Source organism: Oncorhynchus clarkii, chromosome 10, assembly GCF_045791955.1.
Source record: "Oncorhynchus clarkii lewisi isolate Uvic-CL-2024 chromosome 10, UVic_Ocla_1.0, whole genome shotgun sequence".
Lineage (NCBI taxonomy): Eukaryota > Metazoa > Chordata > Actinopteri > Salmoniformes > Salmonidae > Oncorhynchus > Oncorhynchus clarkii.
This window is the reverse complement of record NC_092156.1, coordinates 1145512-1162500: the sequence shown is the minus strand read 5'-3', so window position 1 is coordinate 1162500 and position 16989 is coordinate 1145512. Positions and strand designations below refer to the sequence as shown.

The 16989-nt window shown below is 46.7% G+C and overlaps 2 protein-coding genes across 2 annotated transcripts in view; one reads left to right on the top strand and one right to left on the bottom strand.

Annotated features, from left to right (window-relative positions):
- Positions 1 to 9766, bottom strand: part of LOC139417908 (transmembrane and immunoglobulin domain containing 1) — a 16503-nt gene extending 6737 nt beyond the window's left edge. The window contains exon 1 of the mRNA XM_071166894.1: positions 9731 to 9766. The gene's annotated coding sequence lies outside the window, so the exon portion shown is untranslated. The remainder of the gene's footprint in view (positions 1 to 9730) is intronic.
- LOC139417907 (multidrug and toxin extrusion protein 1-like) overlaps positions 601 to 16989 on the top strand; it is a 69517-nt gene continuing 53128 nt past the window's right edge. The window contains exons 1-7 of the mRNA XM_071166893.1: positions 601 to 1039; positions 4678 to 4779; positions 5013 to 5081; positions 9907 to 10055; positions 10200 to 10242; positions 14102 to 14146; positions 16880 to 16977. Coding sequence (XP_071022994.1) covers positions 827 to 1039; positions 4678 to 4779; positions 5013 to 5081; positions 9907 to 10055; positions 10200 to 10242; positions 14102 to 14146; positions 16880 to 16977 — 719 coding nt within the window. The 5' untranslated portion in view covers positions 601 to 826. The remainder of the gene's footprint in view (positions 1040 to 4677; positions 4780 to 5012; positions 5082 to 9906; positions 10056 to 10199; positions 10243 to 14101; positions 14147 to 16879; positions 16978 to 16989) is intronic.

The following is a 16989-nucleotide window of genomic DNA, read 5'->3' as shown; positions in this document are numbered from 1 at the left end:
CTGTTGTGCAGCCAGACTTATTGGCTACTAGAATGTCAAATATAAAATATGTTTTATTTAGTACAGTACATGAGTTCATATGTGTTATTTCATAGTTTTGAGATCTTCACTATTATTCTACAATGTAGAACATAGTAAAAATAAAGAAAATCCTTGGGTGTGTCCAAACTTGTAGAAATATAACAAAACCATTTGACATAAAAACATGTGAGATCAAAGGTTAAAGTGCATTCAAGAGGAGGCGGGGTCGATGGCTCAACACCACACACACACACACAGGCACACACTGCTACAGCCATATTCTCAGTCATTCATTAATCAGATGTTGTAACACACAACTCAGATCAGGGCTCAGACACTTAGGCATTCCTCAACAGATTACTGAGTCCTGTAACACACACACCCCTCAGCCTAGCTTGGCCACTTACAGCGACAAAACATGAGCCTGTTTGTGGCTCTCTCCCTCTCTTACTCTTTGATTCTCTCTCTCTCTCTCTCGCTCTCTCTCGCTCTCTCTCTCTCGCTCTCTCCTTTCTTCTCTTGCCCCCTGTGTTCCTCTGGGAGCTATTTAATCAGTTACAGGGATGTGTGTGTGTGTTTCTCTGCCTCTACGAACTGACTGACTGACTGTGCTACGTTACCTCACAGGGCACATAATCTCTCTCTCTTTCTGTCCCCCTCTAGCTTCCCCTTTCTTTCTCTCTCTCTCTCTCTCTCACTCCCTATTCTCTCACTCTCCCTCTCTCACGCTCCCTCTCCCTCTCTTATGCTCCCTCTCTCACGCTCCCTCTCTCCCTCCCTCTCTCTGTCTCTTTCTCTCGGCTGAATGGAGAAGGCAGAATTTGTAGGTTCATTGCCGGGGCCTGGCCTGGTTGCTGGGGATGTAGTTGCCTTGTCGGAGGTGGTGCGGGGTACAGGCGAGGAGCCGGCGGGGACAGTGGTCAGTTCCAGACTGTTCCGCTGTGTGTGTGTCCGACGCTGGATACCCCTGGCCTACAGAGAGGAACTCTACCATGTACTGAGACTCACAGGACCTCTGGTGAGACACAAACTGTGTGTGTTTGTGTGTGTGTGTGTGTGTTTGTGTTTGTGTGCGCACGCGCATGTTCAGCGTAGTTCAGTCACTGTCTGACTGAACAACCTTTCCTCCCAGCGACTAGAGTTATTGTAATGGACAGTTGCTATAGATACAGTATATGACCAAAAGTATCTGGACACCCACAAATCAGTGGAATCGGCTATTTCAGCCACACCAGTTGCTAATAGGCATATAATATTGAGCACAAAGTCATGCAATCTCCATAGACAAACATTGGCAGTAGAACGATCCATACTGAATAGCTCAGTGACATGCAACGTGACACCGTCATAGGATGCCACATTTCCAACAAGTCAGTAAAAATGTTTTGTCCTCAGTTGCAAAACTCACTACCGAGTTCCAAACTGCCTCTGGAAGCAACGTCAGCACAATAACTGTTTGTCGGGAGCTTCATGAAATGAGTTTCCATGGCCGAGCAGCCGCACACAAGCCTAAGATCACCATGCGCAATGCCAAGCGTCAGCTGGAATGGTGTAAAGCTCGCTGCCATTGGAATCTGGAGCAGTGGAAACACGTTATCTGGAGTGATGAATCGCGCTTCACCATCTGGCAGCTCGACGGACGAATCTGGGTTTGTTGGATGCCAGGAGCACGCTACCTGCCCCAATGCATAGTGCCAACTGTAAAGTTTGGTGGAGGAGGAATAATGGTCTGGGGCTCTTTTTCATGGCTCTGGCTAGGCCCCTTAGTTCCAATGAAGGGAAATCTTAACGCTGCAGCATATAATGACATTCTAGGCGATTTTGTGCTTCCGACTTTGTGTCAACAGTTTGGGGAAGGCCCATTCCTGTTTCAGAATGACAATGCCACCCTGCACAAAGCAAGGTCCATACAGAAATGGTTTGTCTAGATCGGTATTGAAGAACTTGACTGGCCTGCACAAGCCCTGACCTCAACCCCATTGACCACCTTTGGGATGAATTGGAACGCCGACTGCGAGCCAGGCCTAATCACCCAACATCAGTGCCCGACCTCACTAATGCTCTTATGGCTGAATGGAAGCAAGTCCTCGCAGCAATGTTCCAGCATCTAGTGGAAAGCCTTCCCAGAAGAGTGGAGGCTGTTATAGCGGCAAAGGGGGGACAAACCTCATATCAATGGCGATGATTTTGGAATGAGATGTTCGATGAGCAGGTGTCCACACACTTTTGGTTATGTAGTGTATGTCTGTAGTCACTGTCACTTATAGATTCAACACAGAATCAAATCAGTAACACATTCATAGCCCCTTTATGAAACCAGTCATAGCCCCTTTATGAAACCAGTCATAGCCCCTTTATAAAACCAGTCATAGCCCCTTTATAAAACCAGTCATAGCCCCTTTATGAAACCAGTCATAGCCCCTTTATAAAACCAGTCATAGCCCCTTTATAAAACCAGTCATAGCCCCTTTATAAAACCAGTCATAGCCCCTTTATGAAACCAGTCATAGCCCCTTTATAAAACCAGTCATAGCCCCTTTATAAAACCAGTCATAGCCCCTTTATGAAACCAGTCATAGCCCCTTTATAAAACCAGTCATAGCCCCTTTACAAAACCAGTCATAGCCCCTTTATGAAACCAGTAATAGCCCCTTTATGGAACCAGTAATAACCCCTTTATAAAACCAGTAATAGCCCTTTTATAAACCAGTCATAAGACCTTTATAGAACCAGGCATTGCCCCTTTATAAAACCGGTAATAGCCCCTTTATAAAACCAGTCATAAGACCTTTATAAAACCAGTCATAAGACCTTTATGAAACCAGTAATAGCCCATTTTAAAACCAGTCATAGCCCCTTTATGAAACCAGTCATAGCCCCTTTATGAAACCAGTCATAAGACCTTTATAGAACCAGTCATAAGACCTTTATGAAACCAGTAATAGCCCCTTTATAAAACCAGTCATATCATTGTTATAAAACCAGTCATAGCCCCTTTATAAAACCAGTCATAGCCCCTTTATAGAACCCCTTTATAAAACCAGTCATAGCCCCTTTATAAAACCAGTCATAGCTCCTTTATAAAAGCAGTTATAGCCCCTTTATGAAACCAGTAATAGCCCCTTTATAAAACCAGTAATAGCCACTATATAGAACCAGTCAAAGCCCCTTTATAAAACCAGTCATAGCCAATTTATAAAACCAGTCATAGCCTCTTTATAAAACCAGTAACAGCCCCTTTATAAAACCAGTCATAGCCCCTTTATAAAACCAGTAACAGCCCTTTTTAAAATCAGTCATAGCCCCTTTATAAAACCAGTAATAGCACCTTTATAGAACCAGTTATAGCCCCTTTATAAAACCAGTCATAGCCCCTTCATAAAACCAGTAATAGCCCCTTTATAAAACCAGTCATAGCCCCTTTATGAAACCAGTCATAACCCCTTTATAAAACCAGTCATAGCCCCTTTATAAAACCAGTCATAGCCCCTTTATGAAACCAGTCATAGCCCCTTCATAAAACCAGTCATAGCCCCTTTATAAAAACAGTAATAGCCCCTTTATAAAACCAGTCATAGCCCCTTTATAAAACCAGTCATAGCCGCTTTATAAAACCAGTCATAGCCCCTTTATGAAACCAGTCATAGCCCCTTTATAAAACCAGTCATAGCCCCTTTATAAAACCAGTCATATCATTGTTATAAAACCAGTCATATCATTGTTATAAAACCAGTCATATCATTGTTATAAAACCAGTCATAGCCCCTTTATAAAACCAGTAATAACCCCTTTATAAAACCAGTCATAGCCCCTTTATAAAACCAGTAATAGCCCCTTTATAAAACCAGTCATAAGACCCCTAAGTGTTACCATGAGAACATGTTTTAGACCTATTCCCCCTAAGTGTTTCCATGAGATCATGTTTTAGACCTATTCCCCCTAAGTGTTTCCATGAGATCATGTTTTAGACCTATTCCCCCTAAATGTTACCATGAGATCATGTTTTAGACCTATTCCCCCTAAATGTTACCATGAGATCATGTTTTAGACCTATTCCCCCTAAGTGTTTCCATGAGATCATGTTTTAGACCTATTCCCCCTAAGTGTTTCCATGAGATCATGTTTTAGACTGATCCCCCTAAGTGTTTCCATGAGATCATATTTTGGACCTATTCCCCCTAAGTGTTACCATGAGATCATATTTTAGACCTATTCCCCCTAAGTGTTTCCATGAGATCATGTTTTAGACCTATTCCCCCTGTTTCCATGAGATCATGTTTTAGACTGATCCCCCTAAGTGTTTCCATGAGATCATATTTTAGACCTATTCCCCCTAAGTGTTACCATGAGATCATGTTTTAGACCTATTCCCCCTAAGTGTTTCCATGAGATCATGTTTTAGACCTATTCCCCCTAAGTGTTACCATGAGATCATGTTTTAGACCTATTCCCCCTAAGTGTTTCCATGAGATCATGGTTTAGACCTATTCCCCCTAAGTGTTTCCATGAGATCATGTTTTAGACTTGTCTTGGCAGAGATTGCGCTGTTAACCTCACATGAAATACCATTGGTGCCGCAGGACAGAACTCACTCTTGGTGCATGTTTGTGTGTTGTGTGTGTGTTGTGTGCGTGCGAGCAAGCTCGTCTGTTACAGCTGGTGTCTCGGATCCTGAACTTTTTGCTCCCGTTTGTCATCACCATATTCTGTGGTCACCTTGGCAACGCAGAGCTGGCGGGATATGCACTGGGCTCTGCGGTATTACCCACAGTTATCTACTATTAGTTCTCTGACTGGCGTGTATAACCAATCACATGATAGATTTGGTGTGATCTTTAAACACGTTGCATGTTAGACTGACATGAATTATTTTAAATTATAAATAAAGATTTGAAAAAAAACATTTAAAAAACATTTTGCAGTTATACAGACAGACTGACTCTATAATATTGTGACTTCATAGTAATATTTGTTGTTGTTCTTCCTGTCAGGTGATCAATGTGACCACGACCTCTACGGGCTACGGACTGGCTCTGGCCTGTGATACACTCGTCTCTCAGGTTAGGCCCTCTGTGTGTGGGTTAGGCCCTCTGTGTGTGGGTTAGGCCCTCTGTGTGTGGGTTAGGCCCTCTGTGTGTGGGTTAGGCCCTCTGTGTGTGGGTTAGGCTCTCTGTGTGTGGGTTAGGCCCTCTGTGTGTGGGTTAGGCCCTCTGTATGTGGGGTAGGCCCTCTGTGTGTGGGGTAGGCTCTCTGTGTGTGGGTTAGACCCTCTGTGTGTGAGTTAGACCCTCTGTGTGTGGGTTAGACCCTCTCTCCCTGTGTGTGTGTGTGTGTGCGTGTGTGTGTGTTTGTGTGTGTGTGTGTGTGTGTGTGTGTGTGTGTGTGTCAGAGAGGTGTATATAGTTTGTGTGGTTGAAAGGCCTGTTATCCTCAGTGTGTTGTATTAACTGTTTAATGATGTTGTTCCTTTAGTGTCACACCTTGATCTGTTTCACCTGTCCTTGTGATTATCTCCACCCCCTTTTCCAGGCATCACCCATCTTCCCCATTATCCCCTGTGTATTTATACCTGTGTTCTCTGTTTGTCCATTGCCAGTTCATCTTGTTTTGTCAAGTCAACCAGCGGTTTAATTCTCAGCTCCTGCTGTTCCCAGTCTCTCTTTTTCTCGCCCTCCTGGTTTTGACCCTTGCCTGTCCTGACTCTGAGCCCGCCTGCCTGACCACTCTGCCTGTCCTGACTCTGAGCCCGCCTGCCTGACCACTCTGCCTGTCCTGACTCTGAGCCCGCCTGCCTGACCACTCTGCCTGTCCTGACTCTGATCCCGCCTGCCTGACCCTTGCCTGTCCTGACTCTGAGCCCGCCTGCCTGACCACTCTGCCTGCCTCCCTTTGCCCCACCTTTGGTTTACTGACCCCTGCCTGCCTTGACCTGTCTATTGCATGCCTCTGTTGGATAATCAAACCATTGTTAATTCGAAATGTCTGCACCTTACCTTGATTCCTGAACTGGCCATGACTGACCCAGCAGACCCGGGCAGTGCAACGCCATCTCCTCCCAGGGAGATACCATCAGTAGGCACGAGGAATTGCTTCGTGTCCTTGTGGAGGGGGTCCAAACGTTGTCTGAACGCCATGACCGGGCAGTTTGCTAGAGCAATTCCATGGGTTGTCTGGGAGGCCGCCTACCACGGTGGTAACCCTACAGCTCCACAGCAACGTCTCATCGGTCACTCCACCTTCCCAGAAGCCTCCGCTTACCTCCTCCTGAACGCTTCAATGGAGAGCCGAGCACCTGTCGGGCGTTCCTAGCTCAATGTGTCCTCGTCGTCGAGCTTCAGCCCTTACCTCCTCCGTCGAGCTTCACGCTGATGGCCGGGGAGAGCTCTCACCTGGGCTACTGACGTGTGGGGGAACAACAGCTGGCTATATGCGTTATTCTGGAGGGGTTTGTGGGAAAAGTGAAGAAGGTTTTTGATGCCCCGTTCTCCGGTAGAGAGGCCACCCAGAAGCTAATCCATCTTCGGCAGGAGTCCCTAAGTGTAGCTGATTATGTGGTGGATTTATACACGTTGGCAGTGGAGAGTGCTTGGAATCAAGAAGCACTGTTCAATATGTTTCTGCACGGCGTCTCAGAGGAGGTCAAGGACGAGCGTGCAGCCCGGGAGTTACCTACGGAGCTCGATTTCCTCATCACTCTGACCATCCGTATCGATGGGCGATTACGTGAACGACGGAGCTAGAGGAAATTGGATTTCTCTCGCACGCCCAGGGATCCCACCTTGTCTCTGAGACTTCCCAGAAGCTCCCAAAGGTCTCGTTGCCGAGAAAACCCGAGGCTTCTCGACCTGCCCCGAAGACTGCCGAAGACAGATGAAACATTTTGTGCTATTTATCACAGACTACTTTGTGTCAAAGTTTAACAAGGACTCTCTCCTCCTCACCAGTGTCATGATCAAAGATCTGATCAAGAGCCTCACACACAGCATATTGTTTAGTCATTGTGCTGCCACAGAATGAATTGTGGGCAAGGCCTCAAAAAAGCTTTTATATTCCAGAGCGGCGAGAAAAGTTCTATATATTATTGAAACACTATTGAGATTGTTAGTGAGAATGCCAACAGGTGTGGTTCCGTGGGGGAAAGATTCTATTGGGGAAAGGTTCCCGTGGGGGTTGCCTTGGAAGCCAAGAAGGGGAGTGAGGTGTGTGTGTGTGTGTGTGTGTGTGTGTTCAAACACACATGCATGTGGGTGTCTGGGAGAGGACGTGTGTCCATCTGATGAATGGGCATGTGCCTGAACTCAATTTTATACACTACTTGTAGTCTCACCAATTACTTTCTAATGACCAGTCATTTTTAACCGTTAACACCACGTGTACAAAAGTTAAATAGAACATCCAAAATGAAAATCATCCAAATGGATTTTGTGTGTTCAGATGCTCTGTGTGGACAAAGTCAGGGAACCTTATGACAATCAAATTAAATTAACTACATTTTCAGAGAGAAAACTTGTAAATCGGTCCATTCGACCGGAACACAGCAGGAGGGTTTAATAGACCGCTGGGAGCGAGTACTCTGGTGGGCCATATGGAGAACGTTCCTGATTCCCTTGCTCACACCCTTTTTCATGCCATTCTGCTGTGGGGAGACCGGTCCAAATCTCTCCGCGTTCTCATTGACTCTAACGAGACCTTTTTGGATGCAACCCTTCCCCACTCAGCCCCTCTCCATTCCCATGGACGTTAGAGCGCTGGACGGGCGCTCTATAGGCCGGGTCACCCACAATACCACCACCATCAATCTACATGTGTCAGGGAACCACAGCGAGGCTATCCAGTTCCAGTTTCTACTGGTGCCATCATGAGCTGGAGCCCGCTCTGCCACGCCCACTGCCTGAAGTCAGAACAACCTGCCCCAGGATGTCTTCCTGGGAGCTTGGAAGGTGCCCCGGAGCTCTTCACCATTCCAGCTGTGTACCACGACTTCTGGGAGGTGTTCAGCAAGGCCCGGGCCACTTCGCTCTTGCCCCATAGACCTTATAACTGCGGGATTGACCTTCTACCTAGCACGACTCCGCCCCAGGGACAACTGTACTCTCTGTCAGGACCAGAGACCAAGGCGATGGAGAACTACATTGGGGACTCCCTTCGGATTAATTTGTCGTCCTTCTTCCACCGGCGCAGGGTTCTTCTTTGTGGAAAAGAAGGACAAGACCCTTCGCCCGAGCATTGACTACCAGGGTCTCAACAACATGATGGTGAAGAACCGCTACTCACTGCCACTCATCTTCTTGGCCTTCGAGCCGCTCCACGGGGCATCCGTGTTTTCTAAGGTGTATCTACAGAACGCCTACCACCTGGTGTGGATATGAGTGGAAGGAGATGAGTGGATGACCGCTTTCAATACGGCCAGCGGTCACTACAATTATCTGGTCATGCCATTTGGCCTTCCAATGCCCCTGCTGCATTCCAGGCTCTGGTCAATTATGTTTTCCGCAACATGTTGAACCGGTTCGTCTTTGACATCCTCATCTTCTCCCGTTCCACCCAAGAACATGTACTCCTCATCCGACAGGTTCTCCAATACATCCTGGAGAACTAGCTGTTTGTATAATCAAATCAAATTGTATTTGTCACATACACATGGTTAGCAGATGTTAATAAAAGCAATATTTATTATACTTATCGATGTTGTGGATGAGCGCGTTGTTTGTTCTGTTCCCCTTTCTCTATCTCTCTGTAGCTTCCGGGTATGCTGGATAAGGACCCGAGCTAAGGGAACTGGGCTGACTTTGAAGTGCCTGTCCCGAATGGTTCATTCATGTAAATGGGCATTTTGAAAGACACTGTCAGTAGTGATGTAATTTGGTAAATGTTATGTTGTGATATTGTTTCATAAACATGTTGCGATGTATATACTTTAGTATTATTAGTTAAATGGAAAATGTAGGTTTGACTAGGTAATTGCTTGATTAATTAGTGTTAATTGTTCTGAGGGGAGGGGCTAGCCCGACACATGGAGCCTCTCTTTCAGTTCATAGAGAAGCATGGTGGATTGAGCTGTGGATGGGGCAGCATTGTTTTTAGCTGTCCCATAAGGTATATGTTTGATGGCAGTACTGTTGTTTTTGTTCAGGGAATCACTATGTAAATAAACACCCTTGCAGAGAAGAACATTTGCGGCTCTGCCATCTTTTTATTTTGATAGAGGTTAGTTTTTCCAGTATAGCCTTCTGGCCTACTTTACGTGATAGAAGTTAGGTTTTCCAGTATAGCCTTCTGGCCTACTCTACGTGACACACCCTGATCTGTCTCACCTGTCCTTGTGATTGTCTCCACCCACCTCCAGGTGTCGCCCATCTTCACCATTATCCCCTGTGTATTTATACCTGTGTTCTCTGTTTGTCCATTGTCAGTTCATTTTGTTTGTCAATTCAACCAGCGTTTTTGTTCTCAGCTCCTGCTTTTCCTAGTCTCTCTTTTTCTCCCCCTCCTGGTTTTGGCCTGTCCTGACTCTGAGCCCACCTGCCTGACCACTCTCCCTGCCCCTGACCCTGATTCTGCCTGCCAACCTGCCCCTTTGTCCCAACTCAGGATTATTGACCTCCGTCCGGTACCTCTGGTTTACTGACCCCTGCCTGCCTTGACCTGTCTGCCCCTTTTGGATTATCAAACTATTGTTACTTCGACATTTTCTGCGTCTGGGTCTTACCTTGATTCCTCTTAGTGTTGCTCCAGTCACCATTAATCCACTACTATGGAGACGGCAATCCAGTTCAACAAACACTGTGTCTGTCTGTGTGTGTGTGTGTGTGTGTGTGTGTGTGTGTGTGTGTGTGTGTGTGTGTGTGTGTGTGTGTGTGTGTGTGTGTGTGTGTGTGTGTATAGACATTTGGCAGCAGTAACCTGCACCGTGTGGGGGTGATCCTGCAGAGAGCAGTGTTGATCCTGCTGCTGCTCTGTCTGCCCTGCTGGGGCCTCCTCATCAACGCCCAAAACATCCTACTAGCCATGAATCAGGAGCAGGAGGTGGCCCGGTGGGAAACACACAGATACACACAAACACATTTACACACACATACACACAGACACACGCACACAGACACACACACACATACACACAGACACAGACACACACATTGGTATGTAACTGACCGTTTGTTCTGTTCTCTCCTCGTCAGGATCGCCCAACTTTATGTGATGCTTTACCTGCCTGCTGTTCCTGTGAGTAACACTGTCTCCAACCAGAGGACTGAGATAGAGCCTGAGTGGGGACAGAGGACTGAGATAAAGCCTGAACGGGGACATAGGACAGTCTAGACACAGCCTGGTTGTGGACAGTCTAAATAGAGCTTACATGGGGACATACGACTGAGATAGTCTAGATAGAGCCTGGTTGAGGACAAAGGACTGAGATAGAGCCTGGGTGGGGACGGAGGACAGACTTGATAGAACCTGGGTGGGGACAGAGGACATTTTAGATATAAGTGGGGATAGAGGACAGTCTAGATATAAGTGGGGACAGAGGACAGTCTAGATAGAGCTGGGGTGGGGACAGAGGACAGTCTAGATATAAGTGGGGACAGAAGACAGTCTAGATATAAGTGGGGACAGAGGACAGTCTACAGTGCCTTGCAAAAGTATTCATCCCCCTTGGCGTTCTTTATATTTTGTTGCATTACCCTGTAAATTAAATGGACTTTTATTTGGACACAAAATAGTTTAATCTGGTGAAGTGAAATGGGAAAAATAACCCGTTTAAAAAAATAAAACAATAAAAGGAAAAGTGGGGCATCTGTTTTCACCCCCTTTACTAGGAAGCCCCTAAATTAGATCTGGTGTAACCAATTACCCTCAGAAGTCACATTATTAGTTAGATTGCACACAGGTGGACTTTATTTAAGTGTCACATGATCTGTCACATGATCTCAGTGTATATATATATACACCTGTTCTGAAAGGCCCCACCACTCAGCAAGCGGCACCATGAAGAACAAGGAGCTCTCCAAACAGGTCAGGGACAAAGTTGTGGAGAAGTACAGATGAGGGTTGGGTTAAAAAAATAGCAGAATCTTTGAACATCCCACGGAGCACCATTAAATCTATTATTAAAAAATGGAAAGAATATGGCACATCAACAAACCTGCCAAGAGACGGCCGCCCACCAAAACTCAGGGACCAGGCAAGGAGGGCATTCATCAGAGAGGCAAGAAAGATACCAAAGATAACCCTGAAGGAGCTGCAAAGATCCACAGCGGAGATTGGAGTATCTGTCCATAGGACCACTTTAAGCCGTACACTCCACAGAGCTGGGCTTTACAGAAGAGTGGCCAGAAAAAAGACATTGCTTACAGAAAAAAATAAGCAAACACGTTTGGTGTTCGCCAAAAAGCAGGTGGGAGACTCCCCAAACATATGGAACAAGGTTCTCTGGTCAGATGAGACTAAACGTGAGTTTTTTGTCCATCAAGGAAAACGGCATTTCATTTAAATGTCTTGGAATGCCCTAGTTAAAGCCCAGACCTCAATCCAGTTGAGAATCTGTGGTATGATTTAAAGATTGCTGAACACCAGCAGAACCCATCCAACTTGAAGGAGCTGGAGCAGTTTTGCCTTGAAGAATGGGCAAAAATCCCAGTGGCTAGATGTGCCAAGCTTATAGAGACATACCCCAAGAGACTTGCAGCTGTAATTGCTGCAAAAGGTGTCTCTACCAAGTATTGACTTTGGGGGGGTGAATAGTTAGCACTCAAGTTTTCAGTTTTTTGTCTTATTTCTTATTTGTTTCACAATTAAAAACAAATGCATCTTCAAAGTACTAGGCATGTTGTGTAAATCAAATGATACAAAAACCCCCAAAATATATTTTCATTCCAGGTTGTAAGTCAACAAAATAGGAAAAATGCCAAGTGGTAGGGGGGGGGGCGGGGGGGGTGTGTGAATACTTTGGCAAGCCACTCAGATCTGGGGTGGGGACAGAGGACAGTCTAGACAGAGCTGGGGTGGGGACAGAGGACTGAGATAGATCTGGGTGGGGCTAGAGCAAAGGTGTGGACAAAAGACAGTCTAGATAAAGCAATGGTGGTGACAGAAGATAGTCTAGATAGAGCCTGGCTGGTGACAGAAGATAGTCTAGATAGAGCCTGGCTGGTGACAGAGGAATGTTTAGATAGAGCCTGGCTGGTGACAGAGGAATGTTTAGATAGAGCCTGGCTGGTGACAGAGGAATGTTTAGATAGAGCCTGGCTGGTGACAGAGGAATGTTTAGATAGAGCCTGGCTGGTGACAGAGGAATGTTTAGATAGAGCCTGGCTGGTGACAGAGGAATCTTTAGATAGAGCCTGGCTGGTGACAGAGGAATCTTTAGATAGAGCCTGGCTGGTGACAGAGGAATGTTTAGATAGAGCCTGGCTGGTGACAGAGGAATGTTTAGATAGAGCCTGGCTGGTGACAGAGGAATGTTTAGATAGAGCCTGGCTGGTGACAGAGGAATGTTTAGATAGAGCCTGGCTGGTGACAGAGGAATGTTTAGATAGAGCCTGGCTGGTGACAGAGGAATGTTTAGATAGAGCCTGGCTGGTGACAAAGGAATGTTTAGATAGAGCCTGGCTGGTGACAGAGGAATGTTTAGATAGAGCCTGGCTGGTGACAAAGGAATGTTTAGATAGAGCCTGGCTGGTGACAAAGGAATGTTTGGATAGAGCCTGGCTGGTGACAGAGGAATGTCTAGATAGAGCCTGGCTGGTGACAGAGGAATGTTTAGATAGAGCCTGGCTGGTGACAGAGGAATGTTTAGATAGAGCCTGGCTGGTGATAAAGGAATGTTTAGATAGAGCCTGGCTGGTGACAAAGGAATGTTTAGATAGAGCCTGGCTGGTGACAAAGGAATGTTTAGATAGAGCCTGGCTGGTGACAAAGGAATGTTTGGATAGAGCCTGGCTGGTGACAGAGGAATGTCTAGATAGAGCCTGGCTGGTGACAGAGGAATGTTTAGATAGAGCCTGGCTGGTGACAGAGGAATGTTTAGATAGAGCCTGGCTGGTGACAAAGGAATGTTTAGATAGAGCCTGGCTGGTGACAAAGGAATGTTTATATAGAGCCTGGCTGGTGACAAAGGAATGTTTGGATAGAGCCTGGCTGGTGACAGAGGAATGTCTAGATAGAGCCTGGCTGGTGACAAAGGAATGTTTAGATAGAGCCTGGCTGGTGACAAAGGAATGTTTGGATAGAGCCTGGCTGGTGACAGAGGAATGTTTAGATAGAGCCAGGCTGGGGACAGAGGAGTGAGATAGGGCCTGGTTGGGTCCTGAAGACAATCTAGGTAGAGCCTGGGTGGGGACTCCGTCTGGGGTCTGAGTGTTCCGTCTGGGGTCTGACTAATCCATCTGGGGTCTGAGTTTTCCATCTGGGCTCTGAGTATTCCGTCTGGGGTCTGAGTGTTCCTTCTGGGGTCCGACTGATCCGTCTGGGGTCTGAGTGTTCTGTCTGGGGTCTGAGAGTTCCGTCTGGGGTCTGAGTGTTCCGTCTGGGGTCTGAGTGTTCCCTCTGAAGTCTGACTGATCTGTCTGGGGTCTGAGTGTTCCCTCTGGGGTCTGAGTGTTCCCTCTGGGGTCTGAGTGTTCCCTCTGGGTTCTGAGTGTTCCGTCTGGGGTCTGAGTGTTCCCTCTTGGTTCTGAGTGGTCCGTCTGGGGTCTGAGTGTTCCGTCTGGGGTCTGAGTGTTCCGTCTGGGGTCTGAGTGTTCCTTCTGGGGTCTGACTGATCTGTCTGGTGTCTGAGTGTTCCTTCTGGGGTCTGACTGATCCATCTGGGGTCTGAGTGATCCGTCTGGGGTCTGAGTGATCCGTCTGGGGTCTGATTGTTCTGTCTGGAGTCTGACTGATCCGTCTGGGGTCTGAGTTCTCCGTCTGGGGTCTGACTGATCCGTCTGGGGTCTGAGTTCTCCGTCTGGGGTCTGAGTGTTCCTTCTGGGGTCTGACTGATCCGTCTGGGGTCTGAGTTCTCCGTCTGGGGTCTGACTGCTTTGTCTGGATAATTCTAAACGACTGACATCGTTACTCTTCCACCCCTCTCCTCCTTTCACAGGCTATGTTCCTGCACCAGTTGCAAACAGCTTACCTACAGAACCAGGTATTGTGTGTGTGTGTGTGTGTGTGTGTGTGTGTGTGTGTGTGTGTGTGTGTGTGTGTGTGTGTGTGTGTGTGTGTGTCTGTGTGCTTTTTTATTATTTGTAACTTATTTAGTCCATAATGTTACTGCTACCGAAAAGAGCTTGACCGAAAGAGTTTCTGGATATCCAAACAGCGATTACTCACCTCGTACTAGACAAAGATGTTTTCTTTAATGAATTGGACGCAAAGGATCTACTTCAGACACCCTACAAGGCCCAAATCCCTTTCATTCTCATGAAGGAGAGACGGATTTATCGGGGACGTTGGTCAGGGTGCCTTGTAAGGATCCGATGGTGAGTAGTGGGTAATCTGCCTCTACCATCAGTCTTATTACCCAACGTACCATCGTTGGATAACAAAATGGACGAGCTGCGGTCACGAATATCCTACCGACGGGACGTTAACTATCTTCAGTTTCACTGAGTCGTGGCTAAACGACCACATGGATAACAAACTGCCGCCGGGGTTTTCGCTGCCTCTGGTAAGACAAGGGCTGGCGGTCTGTGTATATTTGTAAACAACAGCTGGTACTCTATTGAGGTAGAGTATCTCATGATAAGTTGTAGACCACACTAAGACCACACTCAATGAGCTGTATTCCGCCATAAGCAAACAGGAAAACGCTCATCCAGAGGCGGTGCTCCTAGAGGCCAGAGACTTTAATGCAGGGAAGCTTAAATCTGTTTTACCTCATTTCTACCAGCATGTTAAATGTGCAACCAGAGGGGAAAAAAACTCTATACCACCTTTACACCACAAACAGAGGATGACAGTAATTATATATTCCTGAATCCTGCTTACAAACAAAAACTAAAGAAGATTACCAGGAAGCACCAGAAGTGGTCAGATGACACAGATGCTAAAATAAGGACTGTTTTGCTAGCACAGACTGGAATATGTTCCGGGATTCTTCCAATGGTATTGAGGAGTACACCACAACAGTCACTGGCTTCATCAATAAGTGCATAGATGACATTGCTCCCAAAAGTGACCACACATACATACAACAACCAGAAGTCATGAACTACAGGCACATCTGCACTGTGCTAAGGGGTAGAGCTTTCAAGGAGCGGGAAGCTTAAAATAAATCCTGCTACGCCCTCCGACGAACCATTAAACAGGCAAAGTGTCCATACAAGACTAAGACTGAATCACACTACACCGACTCCAAAACTCGTCTTATGTGGCAGGGCTTGCAAACTATTACAGACTACAACGGGAAGCACAGCCGTGAGCTGCCCAGCTACAACAGCCTACCAGATGAGCTAAATTACTTCTATGCTCGCTTCGAGGCAAGCAACACTGAAGCATGCATGAGAGCATCAGCTGTTCCGGACGACTGTGTGATCAGGCTTTCTGTAGCCGATGTCAGTAAGACCTTTAATAAACAGGTCAACATTCACAAGGCCACTGGGCCAGACGGATTACCAGGACGTGTAGTCCAAACACTTTAATAAACAGGTCAACATTCACAAGGCCTCTGGGCCAGACGGATTACCAGGACGTGTAGTCCAAACATGCGCTGACCAATTGGCAAGTGTCTTCATTGACATTTTCAACCTGTCCCTGAATGAGTCTGTAATACCAACATGTTTCAAGAAGACCACCATAGTCTCTGTGCCCAAGAACACTAATGTAACCTGCCTAAATGACTAGCGACCCGTAGCACTCACGTCTGTAGCCATGAAGTGCTTTGAAAGGCCGGTCATGGCTCACATCAAAAACCATTATCCCAGAAACACCAAGACCCACTCCAATTTGAATACCGCCCCAACAGATCCACAGATTATGCAATCTCTGTTACACTCAACACTGCCGTTTCCAACCTGGACAAAAGGAAACCTATGTGAGAATGCTATTCATTGATTACAGCTCAGCATTCAACACCATACTAGACAGAGCCATACTCATCACTAAGCTTAGGACCCTGGGACTAAGCACTTCCCTCTGCAACTGGATCGTGGACTACCCGACTGGCGACTGGCCCGCCCCCGGGTGGTAAGGTTAGGTAACGACACATCTGCTACGCTGATCCTCAACACAGGGGCCTGCTCAGTCCCCTCCTGCAGTGGAGCAGGTTGAGAGCTTCAAGTTCCCTGGTGTCCACATTACCAACAAACTATCATGGTCCAAACACACCAATACAGTCATGAAGAGGGAACAATAAAGCCTCTTCCCCCTCAGGTGACTGATCGGATTTGGCATGGGTTCTACAGCTGCACCATCGAGAGCATCCTGACTGGTTGCATCACTGCCTGGTATGGAAACTGCTCGGTCTCCGACCGCAAGGCACTAAACAGGGTAATGCGTACGGCCCAGTACATCACTGGGGACAAGCTTCCTGCCATCCAGGACGTCTATATCGGTGTCAGAGGAAGGCCCAAAAAATTGTCAAAGACTCCAGCCACCCCAGTCATAGACTGTTCTCTCTGCTACCGCATGGCAAGCGGTACCAGAGTACCAAGTCTAGGTCCAAAAGGCTTCTTAACAGCTTCTACCTACAAACCATAAGACTCCTGAAAAGCTAATCAAATGGCTACCTGGACTATTTGCATTGTCCCGCCTTATTTTTCTTTAAACTGCATTGTTGGTTAAAGAGCTTGTAAGTTAGCATTTCACTGTAAGTTCTACAGCTGTTGTATTCAGCGCATGTGACAAATACAAATGGATTTGATTTAACTGTGTCTCCCAGGGGATCATCCTACCTCAGATGTACACAGCAGCAGCAGCTAACCTCATTAACCTGGCTGTGAACTACATCCTGCTCTTCAGCCTGGAGATGGGAGTCATGTACTGCAATAG